Source organism: Rousettus aegyptiacus, unplaced genomic scaffold (genome assembly GCF_014176215.1).
Source record: "Rousettus aegyptiacus isolate mRouAeg1 unplaced genomic scaffold, mRouAeg1.p scaffold_m13_p_4, whole genome shotgun sequence".
NCBI classification, from domain to species: Eukaryota; Metazoa; Chordata; class Mammalia; order Chiroptera; family Pteropodidae; genus Rousettus; species Rousettus aegyptiacus.
This window is the reverse complement of record NW_023416307.1, coordinates 131,238,342-131,261,459: the sequence shown is the minus strand read 5'-3', so window position 1 is coordinate 131,261,459 and position 23,118 is coordinate 131,238,342. Positions and strand designations below refer to the sequence as shown.

The 23,118-nt window shown below is 38.7% G+C and overlaps 1 protein-coding gene and 1 pseudogene across 4 annotated transcripts in view; both read right to left on the bottom strand.

Moving 5' to 3' along the window:
- The window catches only part of CPNE4 (copine 4), a 409,148-nt gene that overhangs the window by 38,125 nt on the left and 347,905 nt on the right, over nucleotides 1–23,118 (bottom strand). For all 4 annotated transcript variants that reach the window (XM_016140288.2, XM_016140290.2, XM_016140291.2 and 1 more), the window contains exons 8-9: nucleotides 5,289–5,387; nucleotides 303–389 (exon numbers count right to left, since the gene is read on the bottom strand). In XM_016140288.2, the coding sequence (XP_015995774.1) occupies nucleotides 303–389; nucleotides 5,289–5,387 (186 nt within the window). The remainder of the gene's footprint in view (nucleotides 1–302; nucleotides 390–5,288; nucleotides 5,388–23,118) is intronic.
- LOC118602550 lies at nucleotides 1,959–2,077 on the bottom strand (annotated as a pseudogene).

Below are 23,118 nucleotides of genomic sequence, written 5' to 3'. Positions count from 1 at the left end.
TTGGGGAGTTCCCTCTGGTGCTGCCCTGGGCAAAGAGGAGTCTGACTTGCAACTGGAACTCTTCTATCTTTAGGGGTAGGGCTATCCTTTTGGAGGGGATTGGGCATTGGGCTACCACAGCTCCAAGATCACCCATGTTTACATTTCTCACTGTATGTTCATTAATACATTGATTTTCTGAGTTTTATTTTTTAAAAGAGCACATCTCCTTGAAACTCTCTCCCTCTGAGCACACAACCTGAACTTGTCCTCTCAGATAGCCCTAGCTTCATGCTCCTGGAAGACAGGGGCTACATACATACCTTGCACTGATTCAAAATCACAATGCCTGAGTTCTTATAATTCTTCTTCTTGGCTTTGTACTTGGGGTTGATGCACTCCCACTGTACCTGCAATAGGAAGAGTCACAGCATGATTGTCTGCTCAGGAAGAAGTGCAGTCATTCAATGAGGTCATGCCCCCAGGCACTTGCTGCAGATAGATGTCCCTGAGGGCTGACAAATGATCTCTAGATCCCTTGCATCTAGAGGGACAGTAAGAACGAGTGGTTGAGAATAAGATTCTGATATCAGACTGTCTGGTTTGAATCCCAGCTGCTGAGGCGCTGCACTATGTGTAGCAGTGAGGAGCTATTCCAACTGAACTTAGTAAATTGCCAACCCAGAGAATCATGAGTAAATAATGGTTGTTGTTTTTAGCCAGGAAGTTGTGGGATAACTTGTTACTTAGCAACAAATAACTGATATAGTAGTTTCTCATTACAGTAGGGACTGAACAACCACATTAGAAGAGAGGAACCCCGTAATGGTTAAGGGGCTCTAAGACTCCTTCCATTAAAAAAAAAAATGGAAAGAAGGAAGGAAAGAAGGAATAAAGAAGGGGAAAAAAGAGTCAAATTAAATCTGAAATCAAGAGATCTTCAGTCCTATTTTTTAAAAAGCCTAATCTTTCCACATGGATGACAGTTGTCTTTCTTTCCCTCTCTTAGGTTTTCTCCTAATTCACTTTCCATGTGGGTATAGCTTAATATGGAGAATTCCAGTCTGTCTCAAAGTAGATTTAGTATTTTCAGACAAAGCATCCCAAGTCCCTCCCAAATCCATTAAAACTGAAATTGCCTTTCTCCTAAAGCTTCCTCTAATGTTATTACAGGATAAGCAAGTAGCTTATGGGTTTATATAACAATTGGAAAGAAAGCATCCTAAAATTGGATCTGCTAGTTCCTATGTAATTTCCAACAAATTTTAACCTTAATTTTTCAATCAAATAAGATGTATCAGATGAAACTTTAAATGAGTTAGATTCCGTGTTCTATTAAGAATTATAACAATCATCCATGACAAGTCTACTCATTTCTATATCAGGCTAAGACAGACCAGTTGTGGAGGATGGTTTGGCTCAGCCAGACAAGGGCTCCAAGGAAGCAGAATCAAAACCTGCAGGTAATTTGGGGTGCTGAAGAGCCAGGTCTCAATATTCTGTATCTGTCTTGGCATGAAGTTGTCACAAATACATGGGCTATGGGCTTTATATTCACATTCCCATTTAACTATTTCCACAACCCACTTTTATAGAACAAAGATGAGGTTCAGGGTACACATGTGGTAACTGTTGGATTTGGAATTCATATCACACCAGTCTCACTCCAGAACCTAGCCTAATGCCCGCAATGCTTCCTACTTCTCTCCAGGAGGGTCTTGGAGGGTCTGTTTTATTTGTTCTGGCAAGTTTTCCTTTTGGTCACATCGAATTAAGCATGTTTATAAAGGCCACCCAGGAACTAATCAAAGTTAATCAAGAATTTATCCTGTTCCAAACCAGGATAAATTCTCACAAGAAGGAGCTTGAAAGACAATGCTTTTTTTTTTTTACAAGGCAACTCTTGGTTGACCTCACAGATTACAAGGACCATGTCAGCTTACAATCCCTTATATATTTATTTTTTTAAATTATTTTTCCACCTATAGTACCTGGTCTTCCTAGGTGGTCTCCTATCCAAGTACTAACGAGGCCCAACCCTGATTAGCTTCCAAGATCAGATGGGATTGGGCTTATTCAGGGTAGCATGACCATAGACATAATGTATCCTCTTTATCTCTGACTCTACATATTAAAGTTCCTTAGAGTTCAAGCCTTCTCCATCCTCTCTTCTAGCCTCTCTCTACGTGTACTCATCCATTTCCTTGACTTTAAATACCCTCTCATTGTTTGTGGGTTCAAAAATACATCTCCAAATAAGCCTCTCCTCTGCGTACCAATTCCCCAAACTCAGTTCTCAAACCATTCTCACAAACTGATCCTTCAGTCAAAAAAAGGCATCGACAATCATCCTTCTATTCCTGAGTCACCCTTTTCCTACCCTTTATATCTTCCCCCTCCTATCTAGTCCCTCAGTAAATCTTGTAGCTCCTATTTCCAAAATATATCTTATATTTCTCCATTATTCTCCATCTCTATTTTCACTTTTTTAGTAAAAAGTCATTATTATCTCATCTTGCCTGTAGTACTAGTCTCCTAACAGATCTCCCTAACTTACTCTCTTGTCTCTTTGTTATTGATCATCCACATAATAGCCAAAGTAATCTTTTAAAAAACTAAAACCAATCATGTCATTCTCCAGCCTGACTCTTTTGCAGCATTGTCCAATAGAACTTCCTGCAATGGTGGAAATAGTCTCCATCTTCCCCAACCAATATTGAAGCTACTAGCCATATGAGGCTATGGAATACTTGAAAAGTGGCTAGCATGACTAAGGAATTGAAATTTCAATTAATTAAAATTTAAATTTAAATGGTCACTTGTAGCTAGTGACTACTGTATTGAAGAGCATAGTTTTAGTGTGTTCTCATCACATTTTAGAAGAAAATCCCCAACTCCTTTCTCTGAACTATCAGAACCACATCTCATGCGTGGCTCCCTTACCCTCTTGCTCTAGATACACTACACTCTTTCCAGAGCTTTCACCACACCAAGCTCTTTCCTGATTCAATACTTTGCAATGCTATTGCCTTTGCCTGAACTGCTTTTCCCTTATGTAGTTGACTTTGTTTCATCTTAAGGGCCCTCAATTTAATGCTACCTTTTCAGACTAACTCTTCTATACCACACATTTATAATTACACAGGTTCAGTTTTTCTTTATACCATTTGTCACAAGTTGAAATTGCAATTTATTTGGTTGTTTACTTGATTTGTGTTTATATTTTACTCTGATGCACAGTCATGGGACACCTAGAACTTGGCATAGTGCCTGACACTTAGTAAGTGTTCCTCAATAAATAGTAGTTGAATCAATAAATAAGGAAACAGTTCCCACAGGGCAATGTATCAAAAGAGGGGCTGGGTAGTTGAAATAAAACCTTTCTGATATCTCAGTGATACTGAAAAATAAAGTAGCATATGGTGCATTTCTTCAGTGAGACTTGAAGATTTATTTGTTTCTTTGAATGCATCAGGCATTGGTGTTCTTCAATTAAGATATATATTACAATCTTACTTTTAATGCCCTCACAGGACCTACAGATGAAATGGTTCCCATATTTATTGATTTGACTATTTTTATTTGTAGAGGAGAACAAGGCAAAACTTTGTGAAACTCTAGAGCTCTAGTAGGTGCTATAAACAACTGTCATTGATTTATTAATAAAGTAATGCCTGGTCCAGGACATTCAATGGAGCAACTTCTCTGGCTATATTTCATTTTATCCTGATAGTGACTTTATTGATAATTTAGTGTTGATTTTAACTGTGGTCCTGGAACTCTATATGCTTGCTTGTGAGTGAAGGTCTCTGTGTATTTGATAAGTTTCTCGTGATGCCTAGTATACTGTAGAGCATATATAGCAGGTTTTGTGGGAACTATGCAGAAAGTATAGCCTTGAGTTTCCAGACCAAAGGTATGTAATTCAACAAATGGTCTGATTCAGATTAAGCTTTTAATTCTAAAGAATGTTAGTTTATTTCCATCTAGTCAGGTTATAGCTTGACCTTATATCTAAAGAAAGAAACTTGAAAAGTGAGTTGTGATCTCTCTAATCAACGTTTCTGATCAGGCAAGGCACAGGATCTTATCTTTATGGAAAAAGACCTTTCTTGAAGCCATTGAAAGCTCTGCTGTCACTCCTTGCTGCTCCATGGGGACAGTGGGCCACAGAGTAAGAACAGCAGTTATCCCGGTTTGAGTTCCCCCAGAAACAAACCCTGAGGCAAGGATTTAAGTGCAACTAGTTCATCTGTGAGGTATTATCAGGAAGCATCGATAGAGGGGTGGGGAACTGAGTTAGGGGAGGCAGTCAAAAAGGGGTGCATTATCAAATCAGTTGTCATTGTGGGCAACCAAAGCTTATTCCTGCTGGGTAGCTGCATAGAACACACCTCGAAGTTTTGCCACTTTTTTTCCCTGTACTTCTAGCCTACTGTGGGCATGGGTAGGGCAGGCTCCAGAAGCTTGAGAAAGCCCTCAGGCAAAGAGATTCAGGTTCTGCAGGTGGAAGTTGGGCAGGTGAACACTGAACAGGTAAGAGCAGAAGTTACAGGGCTAGAATCCAGATGACAGCAACTGACTGATAAATTGATATATGTGTGTGTATGAAAGTATGTATGCCTGAGAGAAACACGGAGGAGGTTTAGGTTTCTGTGTGATGCAACGAAAGCCCTATGTGCTTCTGTGGTATGTGGAAGTGTTTGGGTACATGTCTTGATATCAATTCGATAAAGATAGGAACTTGATAAAGATATGGTACCCATAATAAAAATTTGGAGGAATCAAATAATCTTTCCAAAGCATTAAATGTGTAATTAATGTCATCGAGCCATTGAGATGTAGAGTTAGAAAGAATACCACTACTAACAGCAGGTATTTTGGAAATGCTATATGCTTGGCACCTTGGCAATTGTCTATCATGAATCATTTCACTAAATCTTCAGAAAATTTTATTAAAGTCATACAATTATCACCTTCGTTTTTTTTCAGATGAGAAAATTGAAGCACAGAAAGATTAAGTCACTCGTCCAAGGCTACACAGCTAAAGGAAATCAGAAATATTCTCATCTAACCTCTCCATTTTATTGATGGAGAAACTGCACCACGCTGTGGGAGTGTCTTGTCCAAGATCACACCAATTGCTCTGGGTTAGGCTAGAACTAGAAGCTAGATACTCAAATCTCACCATGCTCTCGTCTCATCACCCTCAATCATATGTTGATATCTTGCCTCTAGTGGTTCGGGTTTAGCTGGGTGTATCATGAGAAAAATGTCTAAGGAAATACAATGAATGGTTTACCACATACCTGTTTGCCTTCCATTGCTCCCCTCATCTCCTTGAATGTTGAGGTGAATTCTCCAATGAAGTCATGTTTGCCATTGGAGTCCCAGTCCCATACTATGCACTATTAAGAGAAAAAAATATATATTTTTTCAATTAAGAATGTATCCACAGTGGCAGCACAAACATTATGAGAAAGAGCCGATGAAACATGCTTGGACTGTAACAAAAGCCCAGCAGTCTAGGATTGTGGCATGTGGAATGTAATATTCCTTTGGTTTCTACAGTCTTGGCCTTTTTGCCACCATCTGCAAGCAGCCAGTGATGCAGCAGTGACTAACAATTTGCATATTTTTCAGATAAGGCTAAAAATACTAAAAGGGAGATAAGTGACTTACCACAGAGACCATCAAGTGAATGAAAACCTGGAATTAGAAGGCAAGTGTCCTGACTCCAATTCCAGTGCTCTTTTTCCTCATAGTAGATAGCATCCCTGCCTTACAGCTAAAATCGGATGCCTGACTCCATGTCTGTAGCTTCTACAATGACAGCTTATGTATGATGATCTGAATGGGATTGTGTGAATCACATTTTCTTTTTCTATTTTTTTTCTGACGTCAAGAGTGATGCTAACAAAAATGAGTAAGAAGGCAAAAAAAGTGAAATCTTTAACTGTACTCCCATTTATAATGGATGGAAGATGGTAACAGGTAAGTCACACTAGTAATTATCAGGTATCCATAACACATAAGATATTTACTTCTAATGAGAAGGCTACCTCTAACAACATTAAGGCTAAATTCTGGGCTCCCAGGCAGCACTTTGTAGAGTGACTCAGACTAAATTACAGCCATCCCTCTGCTTGGTCACATGTCCTTAGGTGACAAGCAAGTTCCCCATTTTTTTCTAGGGTGGAGGCTGGGCTAGGGTTTCACGTACTTTAAATACTACTTTTACATCTCAAACCAGTGATTTGCAGCAAGGAAGTCCCAGACATCAAATAAGATCAAGGCAGCAAAGGGGACCTTTTATTCAGATGTTTTCCTTGGAATATTGAGGTTTGAAGAGGCAGTCTGGTCCTCCCTCAGGATGCACGCCCCATTGGCCAGTCCTGCCTGGAAAACCTGACTTATAAATCTTTTCTCTGATCCTGTAGGATACCTCACAGACTTAAAATGAAACCTCCTAAATGAAATATAATTTTTCCCCTAAATTTATTCCTGTTCATTTATTTTCCATCCCAGTGAATTGTACCAACACTCATCCAGTTGCTACGAAGAGAAAACTGGGCTTCATTCCTGATATTCCTCTCTCCCCTCACTCTTCCATACTAACTGCTGTCCATTCTGTTTTCTAAACATGGCTTGACTCCAGTACTTCTCTCCATTTCCACTGCCTCTTCTCACCTGCATCACTGTAACAGCCTCCTCGCTGGTGCCCACGCTTCCCTTGTACTTCCCAATCGCCTACTATTCGCGCCCTTTTCCGGCTTAAAATCAAAATGTATATAGACTAATGGGTCATCCAAGGTCTTCCATGATCTTATTTCCTAAATATTCTGAAATTTGCCTTTTATATAATCACGTTTATTGTATTTTAAAGTTTCTCTAATATAAGGTTGGTTGGAATCAAAAGTATTTGCTAAGATTTTTTTTTTTTTTGAGGCATTCTAAAGAGAAACTAATTTCTCAGCTTTTGCTTACTCTTTAAATGTGGAGTCTTTGGTAGATTATTTTGCTCATAAAATGCATTAATAAGGCCTTTAGTTATGAAACAGAGTGAATTAAAATATGTCAGAATGGAAGAGGTTAAAACAAAGGGAGCTAAATTGCTCTGCTGAATAAAATAATGGTGAAGCTGAGCTTTCTCCTTGTAATGAAGGATTCAGAAGTGGGGCTCAGGGACATGGGCTGAGAAACAATCAGGGCAAGATTCATCAGAGGGCTGAAGATGAGCCTAGCATTGGAGTGGGAGAAGGTAAGAGACAGGCAAGGAAATTCGGAAACTGTTATGTCTAATTTTCAAGCTCAAGTTATTTACATATTTCTCTCCTCCATGCCCCTCTTTACTTCCCCTCTGCCAGCATCCTTGAGACTCCAGGAAACCTGCTATTGATAACAGCATTATGCTGGTGGTGACTTGGAGAATAAAGGAGAGGGGCTGTGTCCATGTTTTGGGACCAGCAAACCAGAGGGCAGTGCGAGATGGCCCACACTGTTTGAGAATTGGGTGGGAACAGGACTGTGAAGGGAGAGCTTAACAGAAGAATCTTAGGAGTGCGAAGTCACAGACATATTTGGGAGGGTGGTCAACTTTTGTAGTTACATGGACTTAGAATTCGAAATATCTCATTTAAAAAGTTTGAGCCCAGAAAACTGGAGAATAACAACTAAAATTCAGCTGAAATCATTACTCAATTTACACTAACTTTTTGGTCATTATATGTTCACTCAATTGGCAGATGCTAAAAGCAAACTACTAGTAGTAGCTGTTTTGTCAAGCTGCATCCCTAAATGAGAGAAAGGCACATCAGAGTCCCCAGGAGTCTCATGAAGGACATGTTTGTGGACAAGAAAAAAACACTATCATTTTCAGCCACTGAGATTACTAGAGCATAACCTGGTCTAAGAACTATTTAAGATGCTATCATAGGAAACTATATTTCAATTTACTTTGACTCTAGAAGGGAAAAAAACATAATTTTGAGAAGAAGTAATAAAGGCATAACAAAGAAAGCATTTACTAATAGTTACACTTGTTCAAAACTAAAATAATCTTTTATTGATGGAAATGTTCAAATGGAAACTTTAAGAGTACATGCAAAAACTGTAGTACGGAAAGTCAAAAAAGAGAATGTTAAAGATGATTCAGTGGGGTGTTTGTTGAACTGTTTTCTACCTTTGAGATAGTAAGACTAGTTGTAGTTGCATAGGATGCTAAATGAAGTCAACGAAAGGCTTTTTAGCTCATTCTAGCTGAAATGCCAAGTAATATAAAGTAGCTTTGGTAGGGGTGATGAGAACCCCTTTGAAAGGTAGGATGACGTTTATCTCATTTATTCTAATGGACAGTGGAAACAGGCAATGATTCAGTCATTTAGAAAAACAGTTAAGGTTGTGTGTTGTGAACCTCACGTTGCAGAACACTGTCAATGGATCTGCAGTTAACTTACAACCAGGTTGCCAGTCTCACCTTACTGATTCTGATGCTCACCCATTTATTACCTGGAGCAAAAAACATAAGAAAGCTTGCTGGGCCTGGACATAGAAAAAGTGAGGTGGTCCCTGAGACCCTACTTTAAGGCTCATAAGTTTGCCTGGCAGTAAATACAGGCATGAATGTCTGAGTCTGAACGCATACTCACTCTTCTACCTTTGGGGAGTTGCGAATAAAAAGGCCAAGGGCAGAAGCAAACAAAAGGAAGGAAGTGGAAGCGGCCTTTTTAACACTCTCCTGTGTTGAGAAAGAGGGTAGGAGTCCTTTCCTTTAGGAGAAGGGCTGTAGATTTTTCTGCCTCCCTAGCCACAGTAGAATATAGACAAAGCAAATACATATAGACAAAGGAAGTACATATTACTCTAGTTTGTCACAAAATTTTAAGCAAAATTACTTATACTTCTTTGCCCTCTCTTAAATTTCATGCTTTAGTTACTCTCCTACCTTCCACCTGCCAAACACAACATTTAAGATATTCGAACTGTACCCTCTCTCTGGGGCAGAAAGGGAGTGACCACTGAACTTCCCCAGGCTGGAGGATGAGTCAGGCTCAACAGGGTTCCAGTCATGGCCTTCTGGGATCAGGCACTGCCACTTGTGCAGGCCCTGCTTCTTCAATCAGCTGGCATTTCTCATCATGGCAGTTGCAGAATTCTGTTCTGACCTTTTTCAGAAGGGATCCCAAAGGAAGAAAGACACAGTGAGGCAGAAACATAAAAACACTGTCTTTCCTTCTCTCACTGCCATGAAGCTGGCGGGTAACAGCTCTGATGTGGATGACAGAGAAACACGTCTTGGTGGAAAGTAAACATATCAACTACCCTGCAGAAGGACCGAGACAGAGGCAGGGGTCGTAGTGTGAATCAGTAAGGAAGGCTTGACAGATCAGTGAGAATTCAGAAGCTCTAAACCATCCATAAGCCAGAAAACCTTCTTGAGTTCTTATAGTTTACAGAGAAGTTGGGGCAGACAATTTTACATTGTCTGAGCTTGACACATAGTCTAGTCGACACCCTCATTTTACAGAGGGGGAGATTGATGGCAGAGGAGTGAAGTGACTTTTGCAAGTTCACCCAGGGCTGGGCCAGGACTAAAATCCAGGTTTCCTGTCTCCCCAGTTTCACCACTACCACACGAACAGCAAATTATGATAATGAAAACATTCATAGTGCTTACTATGTACCAGACTTACTATATACTGTTCTGATCACTTCATATATAGGAACTCACCTTATCTCCAGAACAATTTACCACTATGCTTATTACATAGATGAGGAAACCGGGGCACAGAGAGGTGAATTAAGTTTCCCAAGACCCATCGCTAACACTAGGTATCTTTGAACTGAAAAAAGCTAAGCTACCTAGTTTGTCTTAAGTGGTCGTCTTTTATGAACCCAGGCCAATTGTGTTTATGGTCTTTAATCCTTTACAATAACTCTGAAATGACAATTTATTATTACCATTCACACATAACTGCCATTTTTGGGTGTCATTAACAGGCTTAGAGAGGTTAAGTGACTCGACTGGACACTAAGAAAGTGACAAATACGGATCTGAATCCAGGTGTCTGGTGCCATAGTGGATATGTTTTCTGTTATGCCACCCCACCTCTAAAGCAGGAATTCAGAATCAAGGTCCCCTTAGTCTGTTTTGTGTACAAGTACAATTCTTCGATTGAAACTGTAAACTACTGGAATCCTCCTAAGCTCAGTGAACACACCAAGCAACAGAGAGAAGCTGCTCACTATTCTTACAAAAAGAGGATACATACAAAAGCAGCAGCATGTGCCTTGTCCCTGGGGTTCTCAGCTTTGTCTGTGAAATGCATGCTAGGTGTGTATTGAGAGGCTGAGTTACTCCAATCTATGCTTGTTTTATATTTGCATTGAATCTACTAGAACAAAGGTGTTTTCAACTGCTATGCCGACTTGTTTACCAGCCTTTTGTGATGGTCAGTTTTATGTGTTACCTTGGCTAGGTTAGAGTTATTTAATCAAACATGAGTTTAGGTGTTGCAATGAAAGTATTTTGTAGATATGATTACCAGTTCATAATTCGTTGACTTTAAGCTTTGGTGATGAGAGGGGAATTTGGCAGCTGGGTCAAAAAGGTGAAGGGATTAGGAAGTACAAATTGGTAGTTACAAGATAGTCACAGGGATATAAAGTACTGTGTAGGGAATATAGTCAATAATATTGTAATAACTATGTATGGTGCCAGGTGGGTACTAGCCTTATCAGGGGGATTACTTCATAAATTATATAAATATCTAACCACTGGGCTGCATACTTGAAACTAATATAAAATAATATCGAATATCAACTAATTCAAAAATAAAAGATAAATATATTCAGTGAGTAGCCTAATGAGAATGTCTACAAAAAAATGTTTTGTGGTTCCACATGATTTAGGACTTTTTTTTTCCCATTTCTATAAGAATGCCATTGAATTTTCGTGAAGATACCATTGAATCTTTAGGGTAGCATGAATATTTTTTAACAATATTAAGTCTTTCAATCCATGAATATGGCATTTATTTCCATTTATTTGTGTCTCAAATTTCTTTCATCAGTGTTTTGTAGTTTTCAGTGTGCAGTTTTTCATCTCCTTGGGTTAAGTTTATTTCTACGTATTTTATTCTTTTTGATGCTATTGTAAATAAGATTATTTACCTTTTTATTGAGCTATAATTGACATGTTACATTGTGTAAGTTTAAGGTGCACAACATGTTATGACACATCTATATATTGCAATATGATTACCATGGTAGCATTAGCTAACACTTTCATCAGGTCACATTATTATTATTATTATTATTATTATTATTATTATTATTATTTTGTGGCGAGAATTTTTAAGACCTAGTCCCTTAGCAACTTTGAAGTATATAATATTATATTGTTAACTATAGTAACAACACTGTACATTAGCTCTCCAGAACTTATTCTATTCTCTTTGACCATCCTCCTGGTTCTCCCATCCCATGGCCCCTAATAACCACCATTCTACTTTCTGTTTCTGCAAGTTTGGCTTTTTAAGATTCTCCATATAAGTGAGATCATACAGCATTTGTTTTTGCCTTACTTATCTCACTTCCCACAATACCCTCAAGGCCCATCCATGTTGTAGCAAATGGCAGGATTTCCTTTTTCTTATGGCTGAATAATATCCAACTGTGGTGCATACATGCATACACACATGTACACACCTATGCATTACATCTTTATCCATTTGGGATTATTTTCTTAAATTCCTTTTCTGGATGGTTCATTGTTAGTATAGAAACACAATGGACTTTTACATGTTGATTTTGTATTCTGTAACTTTACTGAATATGTTTATTAGTTCTCACAGTTTTTTTTTTTTTCTTTTTGAGTCTATAAGATTTTTCCACACATAGGATCATGTCACCTGAAAATAGACAATTTTACTTCTGCCTTTTCTGTTTGGATTTCTTTTGTTCCTTTTTATTATCTAACTGCTCTGGCTAGGATTTCCAATACTAAGTTGAATAGCAGTGGCAGTAGTGGGCATCCTTGCCTTGTTTCTGATTTTAGTGGACAAGCTTTAGAATTCTCATAATTGAGTACAATGTTAGCTGTGGTCTTGTCATATATGGCCCTTATTATATTCAGACATATTCCTTCCATACCTATTTGCTAAGGTTTTTGCTATGAAAGAGTGTTGAATTTTTCCAATCCAGATTACTAAAGCAATCTTGAGAAAAAAAAACAAAGCTGGAGATAGCACTTCTGATTTCAAAACAAATTACAAAGCTACAGTAATTAGAACAGCATGGTACTTGCATAAAGACAGATCTATAGGCCAATGGAACAGAATAGAGAGCCCAGAAGTAAACCTATGTATAAATGGTAAACTGATATTTGACAAGCGTGTCAAGATTATGCAATGGGTAAAGGGTAATCTTCCCAACAAATGATGTTGAGAAAACTGGACATATATGTGCAAAAATGAAAATGGATCCCTACCTTATACCGTACACAAAAATCAACTCGAAATGGGTTAAAGACTTAAACATAAGACCAGAAACTGTAAAATTTCTAAAAGAAAACAGGGGAAAATCTTCTTGATGTCGATTTTGGCAATGATTTCTTGGATATGATACCAAAAGCACAGGTAACAAAAGCAAATATAGATAATAGGAGTATATCAAAATAAAAATATCCTGCACAAAATTGGAGAAAATATTTGTAAACTATCTACCTGATAAGGGAATAATTTCCAAAATACACGAGAAACTCCTACAACTCAATGACAAACAAACGAAAAACAAAATCCCAAATAACCCAATAAAAAACTGGTCAAAAGACTGGAATAGACATTGCCCCAAAAAAGATATACGAGTGGCCAAAAGGTGTGTGAAAGGATGCTCAACATCAGAGAAATGCAAATCAAAACTATAATGAGATATTAACTCATATCTGTTAGGAGAAAAATTATAAAAAATTACGAAAAGTAAAAATTGTTGGTAGGGATATGGAGAAATTGGAATGCTTGTACACTGTTGGTGGGAATGTCAAATGATGTAGCAGCTATGGGAAACAGGATGGAGGTTTCTCCAAAAATTAAAAATAGAACTACTATATGATCTAGCAATCCCATTTCTGGGTTTAAATCCAAAAGAACTGAAGTCAGAATCTTAGAGAGATATCGTCACTCCCATGTTCACTACAGCATTATTCATAATAACCAAGATATGGAAACAATTCAGGTGTCCATAGACAGAATAATGAATAAAGAAAATGTGGTATATACATACAGTAGAATATCATTCAGCCTTAAAAAAAAAAAAAAAAGAATATCTTGTCCCTTGTGGTAACATGAATAGATATTATACTAAGTGAAATAAGCCAGTCACAGAAGGACAAATACTGCTTTATTTCACTTTTATGATGTATCTATAACAGTTGAACTCACAGAGGCAGAGAATACAATAGAGGTTACCAAGGGCTGGTGGGGCAGAGGGTGGGAAGGAGTTGGGTAGTTATTCAATGGATATAAAGGTTTCGTCATGCTAGATGAATAAGTTCTAGATATCTGCTGTCCAACTAGTGCCTGTAGTTAATACAGTATTATGCATTTTAAAACTTGTTAGGAAGGTAGACTTTGCATTAATTATTTTAATGACAAAGGAAAAACAAAAGAAAACAAAACTTTGGGAGGTGTTAGATATGTCCACTACTTGATGGTGGTGATGGTATCGCAGATGTTCGCGTATGTCCAAACTCATCAAATTATATACGTTAAATATGTACAGTTCTTTATCAACTATATCTCAGTGAAGCTGTTAAAAAAAATAAAGAAAAATGTCCTCCATAATCTAGGTAGGCCTGATACAATTAGTTGGAAAGCCTTAAGAGGAGTACTGAAGCTTCTGTGAAGAATAAGAAATTTTCCCTTTGGACTATAACTAGAGCTTATGCCTAAGAGTTCCAGGCTGCACTTTCTGATGGCCTGGAATAGGGATTTTAGTCTTGTCCAGCCAGCCCCCACGACTGTGTAAGCCAATTCTTTGCAGTAAATTTCTTAATATATATTTCCCACTGGTTCTATTTCTCTGGTTAACCCTGACTGATACATCTTTCTTCACCTTCTCCCTTGGCTTTTTATATATTCACATTAAGAAGTGGGTTTTCAGTGACAATTGGTCTTCTCATACTGATAATGCCAACATTATTGAAACTTTACTTTGTCCCAGACATTGTTCTAAGCACTTGACACACTATGACTCATTTAATCTTCGCAGCAACCCTACCAGCGGGACGCTATTATTATCCTCTCCACTTTATAGATGAGGAAACTGAGGAATGGAGAGGTTAATTATCTACCGCTGTCATAGAGCATTTAGGGTGTTTAAAGTATGAGTCACTTTGACATCTGAGTTCTCAGGATCTGAATCTGATTTAGTTCCTGGAAGGCCAGGGTGAGCTGTGCAAACTGTGATCGTAAAACTACGTAACAGCTGCCGATCACTGCAGAATTCTAGTTAAATCTGTTCTCCCCTTGACTTTTTAAACTTTTATTTATTTATTTTTAATATTGTAACGTGTCTTTCGTACAGGTGAAGCGGAATCTCTGTCAAGGTTCTCCTGGCTCCTTAGTTACACAATCTCTTGAGTTGTCATCACAATCTATTTCTATCTGCTTTAATGTATCTCCAACTACATGATCATCATTGGCCTATATTCATCACTTGAAGGAAACTTAGGAGCACTGAGATATTTTATCAGGATTTAGTATAGTTCCTAGGCACAAATAAGAATTCAAATAAATATCTGATGAGTGAATGAAGAGGTCTCCCTGAGTTAATGGCATTTCTCTGTGTGTTTGGTACTGTTTCTACACTTCAGAGGGAAGGGAAGTTATTGTAATCATCTGGTTAATTTTATCAAAGGAGACATTCAAACTGGATAATATGCTATGATAGTTGGAGACATGGGTGTAAGCATGGGACTGTAAAATGGGATTAAAGACACAGTTTAATGATTACACACACAGGTGCTAGGGGCTGGACAGCAGAAGACCTGAATTCTAATACAAGCTCTGTTGATAGTGCTGTGAGACCTTGGGAAGGCTTCTTAACCTCTCTGTGCCTTGATTTCCCTCTGTATAAATTAAGTGTCTGGTGACTGAGAACTGGAATGAATGCTCTCAAGCCCCTTCCAGATCCAAAATTACATGGCATGGCATCTTTATTCCTTTCTCAACTTTCTATTCCAAAGTCTAAGATTATCAAATTAAAGCAAAAAAAAAAAAAATTAATGACCAACACCTGATTAATGTGACACTACTCCCTTTGTTTTCTTTTTTTAGGCATTGTTATACTCCTTGGACAACTAAGTCAATGGCTCATTGCCTCACGATGATCTTCCCAAGAGTTCCATGCAATGAAGGGTCCATTTTTACAGATGATGACCCTAAAGTACCATAAAGTGACTAAAGGTGGCTTGTTCCCAAGCACAGAGCTAGCAAGAGTTGAATTACGCTATGAATCTGGCTTTATTTCTTCACATCCAGGGCCCTTTATATTATGCCACATAGCTTCACACCATACTTCTGCCAGGTGCTTTTCTAATGGCAGGCATTTCTTTTCTTTCTCCTCCTGCTCCCCACCTTTTTTTTTTTTTTTTTTTTTAAAAAAATAACCAACTAATTCATGGATGTCTGACCCTCTCCCAGGGAAGAATATACTTAAATACATTTTTGGTGTTCTTTTTGATAATAAGCAGCCTTTAAAATGACCAGAATGATTAATCTAGGAGGGGCCTTGCTGAGCTCATTTTAAGGTGGAATTTTAAATTAAGACCATCAAAGTGAAATGCTAACAGAGTCAGCAATGTAGGAACCAAACTGTGTTCTCATATCATTCAGTTTAGACCAGTTTTCTAACTGCAGCTTTTGGAAAATCAGGCAATATTCTATCATTTTAAGGAGATTTTAGGCAAATAAATACAATCATATTTCAGAAAAGCTATGATTAGAGATTTGTAGAATTTCCTCTATAATTTAATATTTGGGATGACTTTTTTGTAAAAATTCAATGACAATCCTTAACACAAAGTTTAGTGGCTTACATAAGACTGTAAAAATCTTCAAAATGAATATCAAAGATATAATTTCTTATTAGGTGGTTGTGAATTAAGTGAAGGCAGATCTTGGCTGGGTGTGTCCACAGGAAGAGGGTCCAACCTCCTTTCATTATTTTATCCTTACTTTATTGTCATTTCCCACTGCAGACCTGGCAATACCTTCTGGTATCAACCCAGCTGCTAGGATGGGAATTAAAAGTAGCTCCTCCATTCGTAACATGATGCCACATGGAGTGAAGATAGAAATCTCCATAGCAGAGCAGGGACTAAAACTGGATCCTATGACATGGGCATATGCTGGATCTAATGGAGGGCAGAGTTTCTCAATTAAATATCATGTAGGTACAGCTTGAGAAGTGGCTGACAGGGTTGGGGCCTCAGCCACGTCCATCTCTGGGGAGTCCTGCCTGGACTGATGGACAGGACTAGTGGAAGTCTGACTGTATGAGAGTCTAAGTATCTTCTGAGAGGCTCAATATAAGGTGAGGAGAGAGTAGGCCAACAAGATGGGTCCTGGAACAAAAATTGGATTTTAGAGGAGGAGGCAAGGCTGAGTAGAGTTTGGTGACAATCACTTGAGTTTTTTCCACAGGACTTGCCTCCCAGATTCATGTCTAAGTTCTGGTGGGGGAGCTATAAGTAAAAAGGCAGCTATTTCGCAAAATAGCAGGGTCTTACATAGGTCAAGAGGACAGAAGGAGTGGTTTTGATGCACTAAGAGCCTCAGAACAGAGATTTGGGCATCCTGAGGGTTCAGGTACATCCATGCAGTGGAGATGCTGCTTGGGGACTGAGGATGGAGGAAAAGTGGAGGCAGCAGCAAAAAGAATGTCTGGCAGCCTTAGAAGGCACAGCATTGACATTCACACACTAAGATCCATGCTTCTGGGCAGCAGCAGTAGGGGAAAAAATGTGCTGAAATCTGTGAGATCCATAGAGGATGACTCCCCTTGGCTGGGGGGTTAATGCTTCATGTGAGCTTCTGATACAATGAAAGTGGAGAAGGGCCCTCAGCTGGCTTCGGGGGTAACAGAAGCAGTAGACAATGCACAAGAGGAGAGGGTGGGGCATAGCCCATGCCATGAGGTAGCATAAATGACTTATGGGTGAGCATGTACAAGAACCTGCTTGAAATTCACAAAGAAATAATCAGTGAGTGAACTTTAAAAGGGAAGGGGAAATCAGAGACCCTACTTTAGTTTATGGAGCAAGACCAAGTAAAATGCAGCTTGTACTATCAGCCTCTATTTTAAAATCTACACTAAATATTGGGTATGCCAACGTATTTTAACTCTAGATGCTGACTCCCTAAATGAATCTGTGCACAGTCATCCACCACCTGTCTTTCCTGTCTGGCCTGCCTGCATTCAGTGACCTCTACCTGAAGAAGAAGCATGGAGCATCTGGGACATGAATCCCAGAGGCAGTGGGGGGCGCTCTGTGCTCATCTTGGGGTTGCACCACCTTCTTATCAGCACCATATGTCCACACTGATGCGGCTTCCTCTAATTCTGAAACTCAGACCAGGTGCTTAGTGGGATGGACATCCCAAAGCATGAGCTCCCCTTTCAGACCCGGGTCAGCACTATTTTCTTCAATCTGTTTCTTGTGTCTTGCTAATCTGGTTCTGGACTCTCTTGCTGTAGACTTTGCTGCCTTTTCTTCTCAATCTGCTCTTAATTTACACTTTGCATTTATCTCATTACATTTCCACTAATGGGGCAAAACTTCCTTTTTCTAAAATTAGAGCATTGGTTAAAAATGTCAGCACCTCCAGGAGAGGGAACATCTTGACCTTGGAAGATACTTGCTAATGGTCTGATAAGGGTGGAAACAACAGCACTCTTAAAGTCATTCAGAATTTGATGACTTTCGCTGGACAACTGCGTACTCATACCCAAATCGCTCTGCCTTTCTCTACCCAGTTTATTCATCTCTAAGGTGAGGATGATAATTCCTCTCTACTCAGTATACATTGTTGCATGGATTTACTTAACACATACATATTATTTATGACCTACCATGGACTAGGACTTATGCTTGCGGTGGGGTTAAAGAAATGAAAGACTTAGCTCCTGCCCTCCAGATGGTAACGATACATTCCAGAAAATCATACAAATAGATAATAGTGACACAGTGGAAATGGCAAAAATGGAGGGTTTTCTGGGAGTGCTCACCATGGACTGTTACAGAAGGCTTCCAAGGACAAATAAGAAAGCTAGCACCTCGTAAACAGCAATGTGCCAGTATAAGAGATCATAATCTTATTCACACAGAAAAACAAATGACTAATATCAGACCCTTTTCTAAGTCTAAGGTAAAGACAGATGGAGCAAGAGAGCACTCTGGGCACCTGAGGGAACAATTGGAAGATGCAGAGATACTTTCTTCTTCCTTTTGTTTACATTTGAGCTTGTACAGAATTGGGATGTAATCTATCCAATTAGGTGCCTCCTTTCCCCTCACATGACAAGCCCCAGAGACAGTGTAAGTATCTCAGAGCACTTCTCTGTAGGACCTTGTGCTATATCATGATGAATGCCCCAGGATATGATAATGGAGATGTGATAAAACAAGATGAGATCTGAGAAGGTACTGATATGGGGCCTGGTGTGGCCTTTGAAATTAAATAGCTGTGAGACATTGGACAGGTCACTCTACCTCTCTGGGCCTCAGTCTTCATCTGTATAATGACTGGCTTGTATTGGAGAAGTGGTAATAAAAATTTTTATGCCTAAAGATTTAATAGACCTAAGGAGAGCTTATTAAACTTCAGATTCTTGGGCCCTACTTTCAGAAATTCTGATTCAGTTTTCTGGAGAGGGTCTGTTTTCAAAGCAAGCAATTTGCCAATTTGGTCTCTGGATACATTGAGAAACACTGGAGAGAAAATCCAGGAGTCCATGGTTTGTGACAATGGTGACAATAATTAGCTATATCCTGGCTCACACTGTCTTCTTCAATTCAATAAGAAACCTGAACGTAGATGGGAAGCAAAATTCAAAGCCTATTTTGGCTCCTTAATGACCATTCAATGCTGCACTGCTCTAAGCAGGCAAGCAAAATTGTAAAGTGTTATGCTCATGAGTGTCGGACTGAGAGATGCTGAAGAGGGAAGGGCAATGCTTGTGTCGGCTTTATCGTGCCAGTTCACACATGTCTTCTCTTCTGGACTGCGGCCAAGCCCAGAGACATTCCACAACCAAGTGTGTCACTCTTGGAAGTTTTCACTGGAGATTTATGGCTTTGTGAGGCTTGGTTAGTTCAGATAAGCTTCAGAGGCTCCCAAATGCCTGTCAAAACCCTTTTTAACTTTGTACCTCGCTACTCTTTAGGAAGATTGAAACTTCTCTGGATGTGTGGGCAGAGTGGAGACAGGCTTTGATAGTGACTTATGCCTCAAGCTTTAAACAAAAGGTCTATCTTCACGATCAGAGTCATTCTGTATTAGTTCAAAATGTACCACTCTCTTCTGCCAAATTTACAGGTGTAAGATCTATCTGAGAAGCTAATATTTTGTCAGGGGACTGATGGGTGGTTGGACTCAGGAAACTTCCTCACATGAATTGTAAATGTGAACACAATCTCTACTCAATACACAGATATTCAATAATACAAGTCAGTTGTAGGTTGTTGCGATATGATACATACTGTTCTTAACACCTGATGAAGCATTGCTATACTTGAGGAGTTCTGACATTATAGGGGTCTCTATTTTCTTCTCTCTCTCTCTCTCTCTCTCTCTCTCTCTCTCTCGCCCCCTCCTCCCTCCCTCCTTCCCCCTTCCTCTTCTTTTCCCTCTCTTTTTCCCTCTCCCTCTCTCATCCCTCTGTCTCTTATCTATATCTCCACCTCTCTGTATATTTTTTGAGACCTATTTTTGACAAGTCTGATGTATTCAATAGCAGAGGGGCAGAAAAAGTGACTGAGGATTTTATTTTTTCCATTTAATAATTTTCTTTCATTCATTATCAAACCTTTACTGAGTATTGTGTCACAGGTGTAGGAAATGAGCTAGATGTAGCACAGAGAGAAACAAATGAGAAGGACAAATGAATTAATCTCTACCCATTTAAAGTTTACAGTTCAGTGGTGAAAACAAATATTAATCACACATGGGAAAAAATGTAAAATTAAAATAGGTACATAATGGGGACTCAATAAATTTTAGGTGTGTAAATGAACATATGACCGATACCAACATGTTTTGGAGTATCAATAGGACCTGGTATAGAAACACCTATTTCTTTTAGAATTTAAATTGAGCATATAACTTATAATCTTAGAGTTATAAGACAGAAAGACTGTCCTAAGCCTCAAGAATCTGAGACACAATTTCTACAATATGTGCTGTGAAAAGAAACATAAGTCTAGCCACATCTTATGTTGGAGAAACACTGAGGAGTTACACATATTGGGGAAAAAACCTCAACATTCTGAATAAAGATTTGCCTTTCATGGAGTCACAAAAAATTTGCTCTGCACAGCTCTCAGTGGAAGAGTTAGCGGACAGAGTTAAGAGAAGAGGGCTCTTGGTCTCAGAATGGCCATTACCTTTTTAAGCAGGATGCTTCATTTCTCAGGGCCTGAAGGTTATCATTTAGAGAAATAAAGGATTAGATCCAATGATCCGCAAGCTTCTGTTCTACCCTTAAAAGGATTGAGGAATTAAATGGTTTCCCTTTGTGTTCATTAATGCCATTCCCACCCATTAGCAGGATCATAGTTGGTCAACTTTGGGAAGAATCATTGTTATCACGCTTCTCATTAATAGAACCACATGCTTCTAGCTTCCTATTCTCCTGTGTCAACGCATCATTCTAAACAGTCATGGCTCACCAAGGTTTGGAAGGAAAAATCTAAAGTTTTCTCATTCGATTTCTACATGGTATAGATCTAATTTTAACAGGAGTTGATCTTTCCTCTGGAAATGTCAAACTAAATTTTTTTAAACTGAAAAATCCTTATTTGACATGGAGGAAAGATTCCTTAACCCTACTGAAAAAGGTGAATTCCAGTTGAATGATGATCCCTGAGTGAATGTCCTTTGGCTGACTGGATAGGGGTGACGTGTACAATGTAGGCTTTAAGTCCTATAGGTCAGAGGTTACAACTCTCCAGTTTTCCTTGTAAAGTACACTGTATCGGCGATGCCTAATAAATACATGCTTTTTGTCCCATCGCTTCAGTTGTTTTTAATAGTTAATATTTGAGTTATTTCTGTGTGCCAGGCACTCATTGACCAAGTTCTTTACAATCATCTCTTTTAATCCTCACAACAACATTTTGAAGAAAATTGAACTTACAGTAGTTAACTTTCCTGAAGTCACTCAGTTAGAAAGTGGTAAAGTTGGGATTTGAATCTTGGTCTCTTGGGAAAGAGTCATGACTTTCCAAACATCATATTACCTATTTATTCATCATTGCATGAACATTTATTGAGTATCTGCTGTATTTTCTATAACTTTCTGAGTATTGCTTATATTATAGCTGAGACAGGATGGCATTTCACTATTTTTATTAAGTCAATCCATATCAGCATTTATCAAGCTTCAGAGCATTCTATAGAATCCCTTGGTTGGATTGACCTTCTGTAGGAAATCAGAGATATAAGTATTTTAAATACAGAATGACACGATAAGACTAGCAATGTAGAGAGATCACTCTGGCTGCTAAGTGGAATATGAATAAAGGGCAGGAAACAGAAGTCCAATGAGGGCCTGTGATGTGGGAAAGATTACAGAGATATTAAGAAAGTGGCAACTATAGGTCTCGATCTCTAAGTGGATGTTAGGGTTGAGGGAGAAGAAGAGGAAGAAGAAATTGACGATTATCTCCAAGTTTCCAACTTGGGTTATTCAAGGTACCATTTAACTAGATGAGGGCTAAGAGACAGTTTAGTATTTAGCCATGTTAAATGTTGAATCCCACATTCTTGACCTTTAATAAACAGCATGATTCTCTGAACTCATGACAGGTAATCATTGTTTCTTTTAGCAAAACGTCTGTGTGTCTATGTTTCTAAATGAGCCATGCTGCTCGTGGTTTATTGATTGCTACAATTTGATGCCTGAAGATAACCTTCCATTGGCTCCCTGAGGAAGAAAAGGCACTTGAAGACTGGAAAAAAACCGATGACTCCAACTGTATGGCTTAATCCATCTGGAAACCATGAGCTGGCAATGTGGGACTCATTGACAGCCAGGAAGAAGTCTTGGCATAGCCAGACAACTTGATTAGTGTGTATTTTCAACATAAGCTTATTTACTTGCCTCTCTTGTTTAATTATTGCCTATGCAACCACTATAGGTGTTTAAGACTTGAAATTTTTTTTAAAGGGAGAAAATAGCTCTTAAAAGCATGAAGAAATGAACCACTCCTAACCAATCAAATGAAATGATCTATATAACACAGTTTTGTGGTTGCTGCATCCAAGTTAATTCTAGACGTTTAAATTAGACTAACCATTTATCCATAAGACAACATAAAATAAACTCAGGCGTTCCAGTCAGATTCACGAAAATTATTCTGGATCCTCTTGCTTCACCACTACCATTGATCTTGGTCCCTGCTCAGTTCTAGTGGCTATCATGTTTCTTTGAATTGCTTGGGACCTATCTTATCCTTGAGCACAATAAGAGCCTTGAAGCCCAGTACTCTTCAGGGCCTGGCTAATCCTTGGGGTCTTCTCACTTATGTCTCTTTTGGGCTACCATAATATCTGACCCTGGTCTGGATCCTGAATCTTCACCCAGAAATTGGCTTTTGACTAGAGCCTTGTGTAGACTAACTTTAGCCACAGTTGAAACTAAGCTTAGAATAATCCAATACTTCTTCTTCTTCTTTTTATTTTTTTAAATAAATTCATTTAGTTATTGTATAAGGTCTCTCTGTCACTTAGCCTTTCTACATAGACTCAGTCAGTTATGGCCCCTCTGAGTCTCCTTGAATTATGACACAAACTTACCTACTGTGAGAAAAAGAGTTTGGAAGTTCCTGGATGAAACAAGAAAACCAAAAATTTGTAC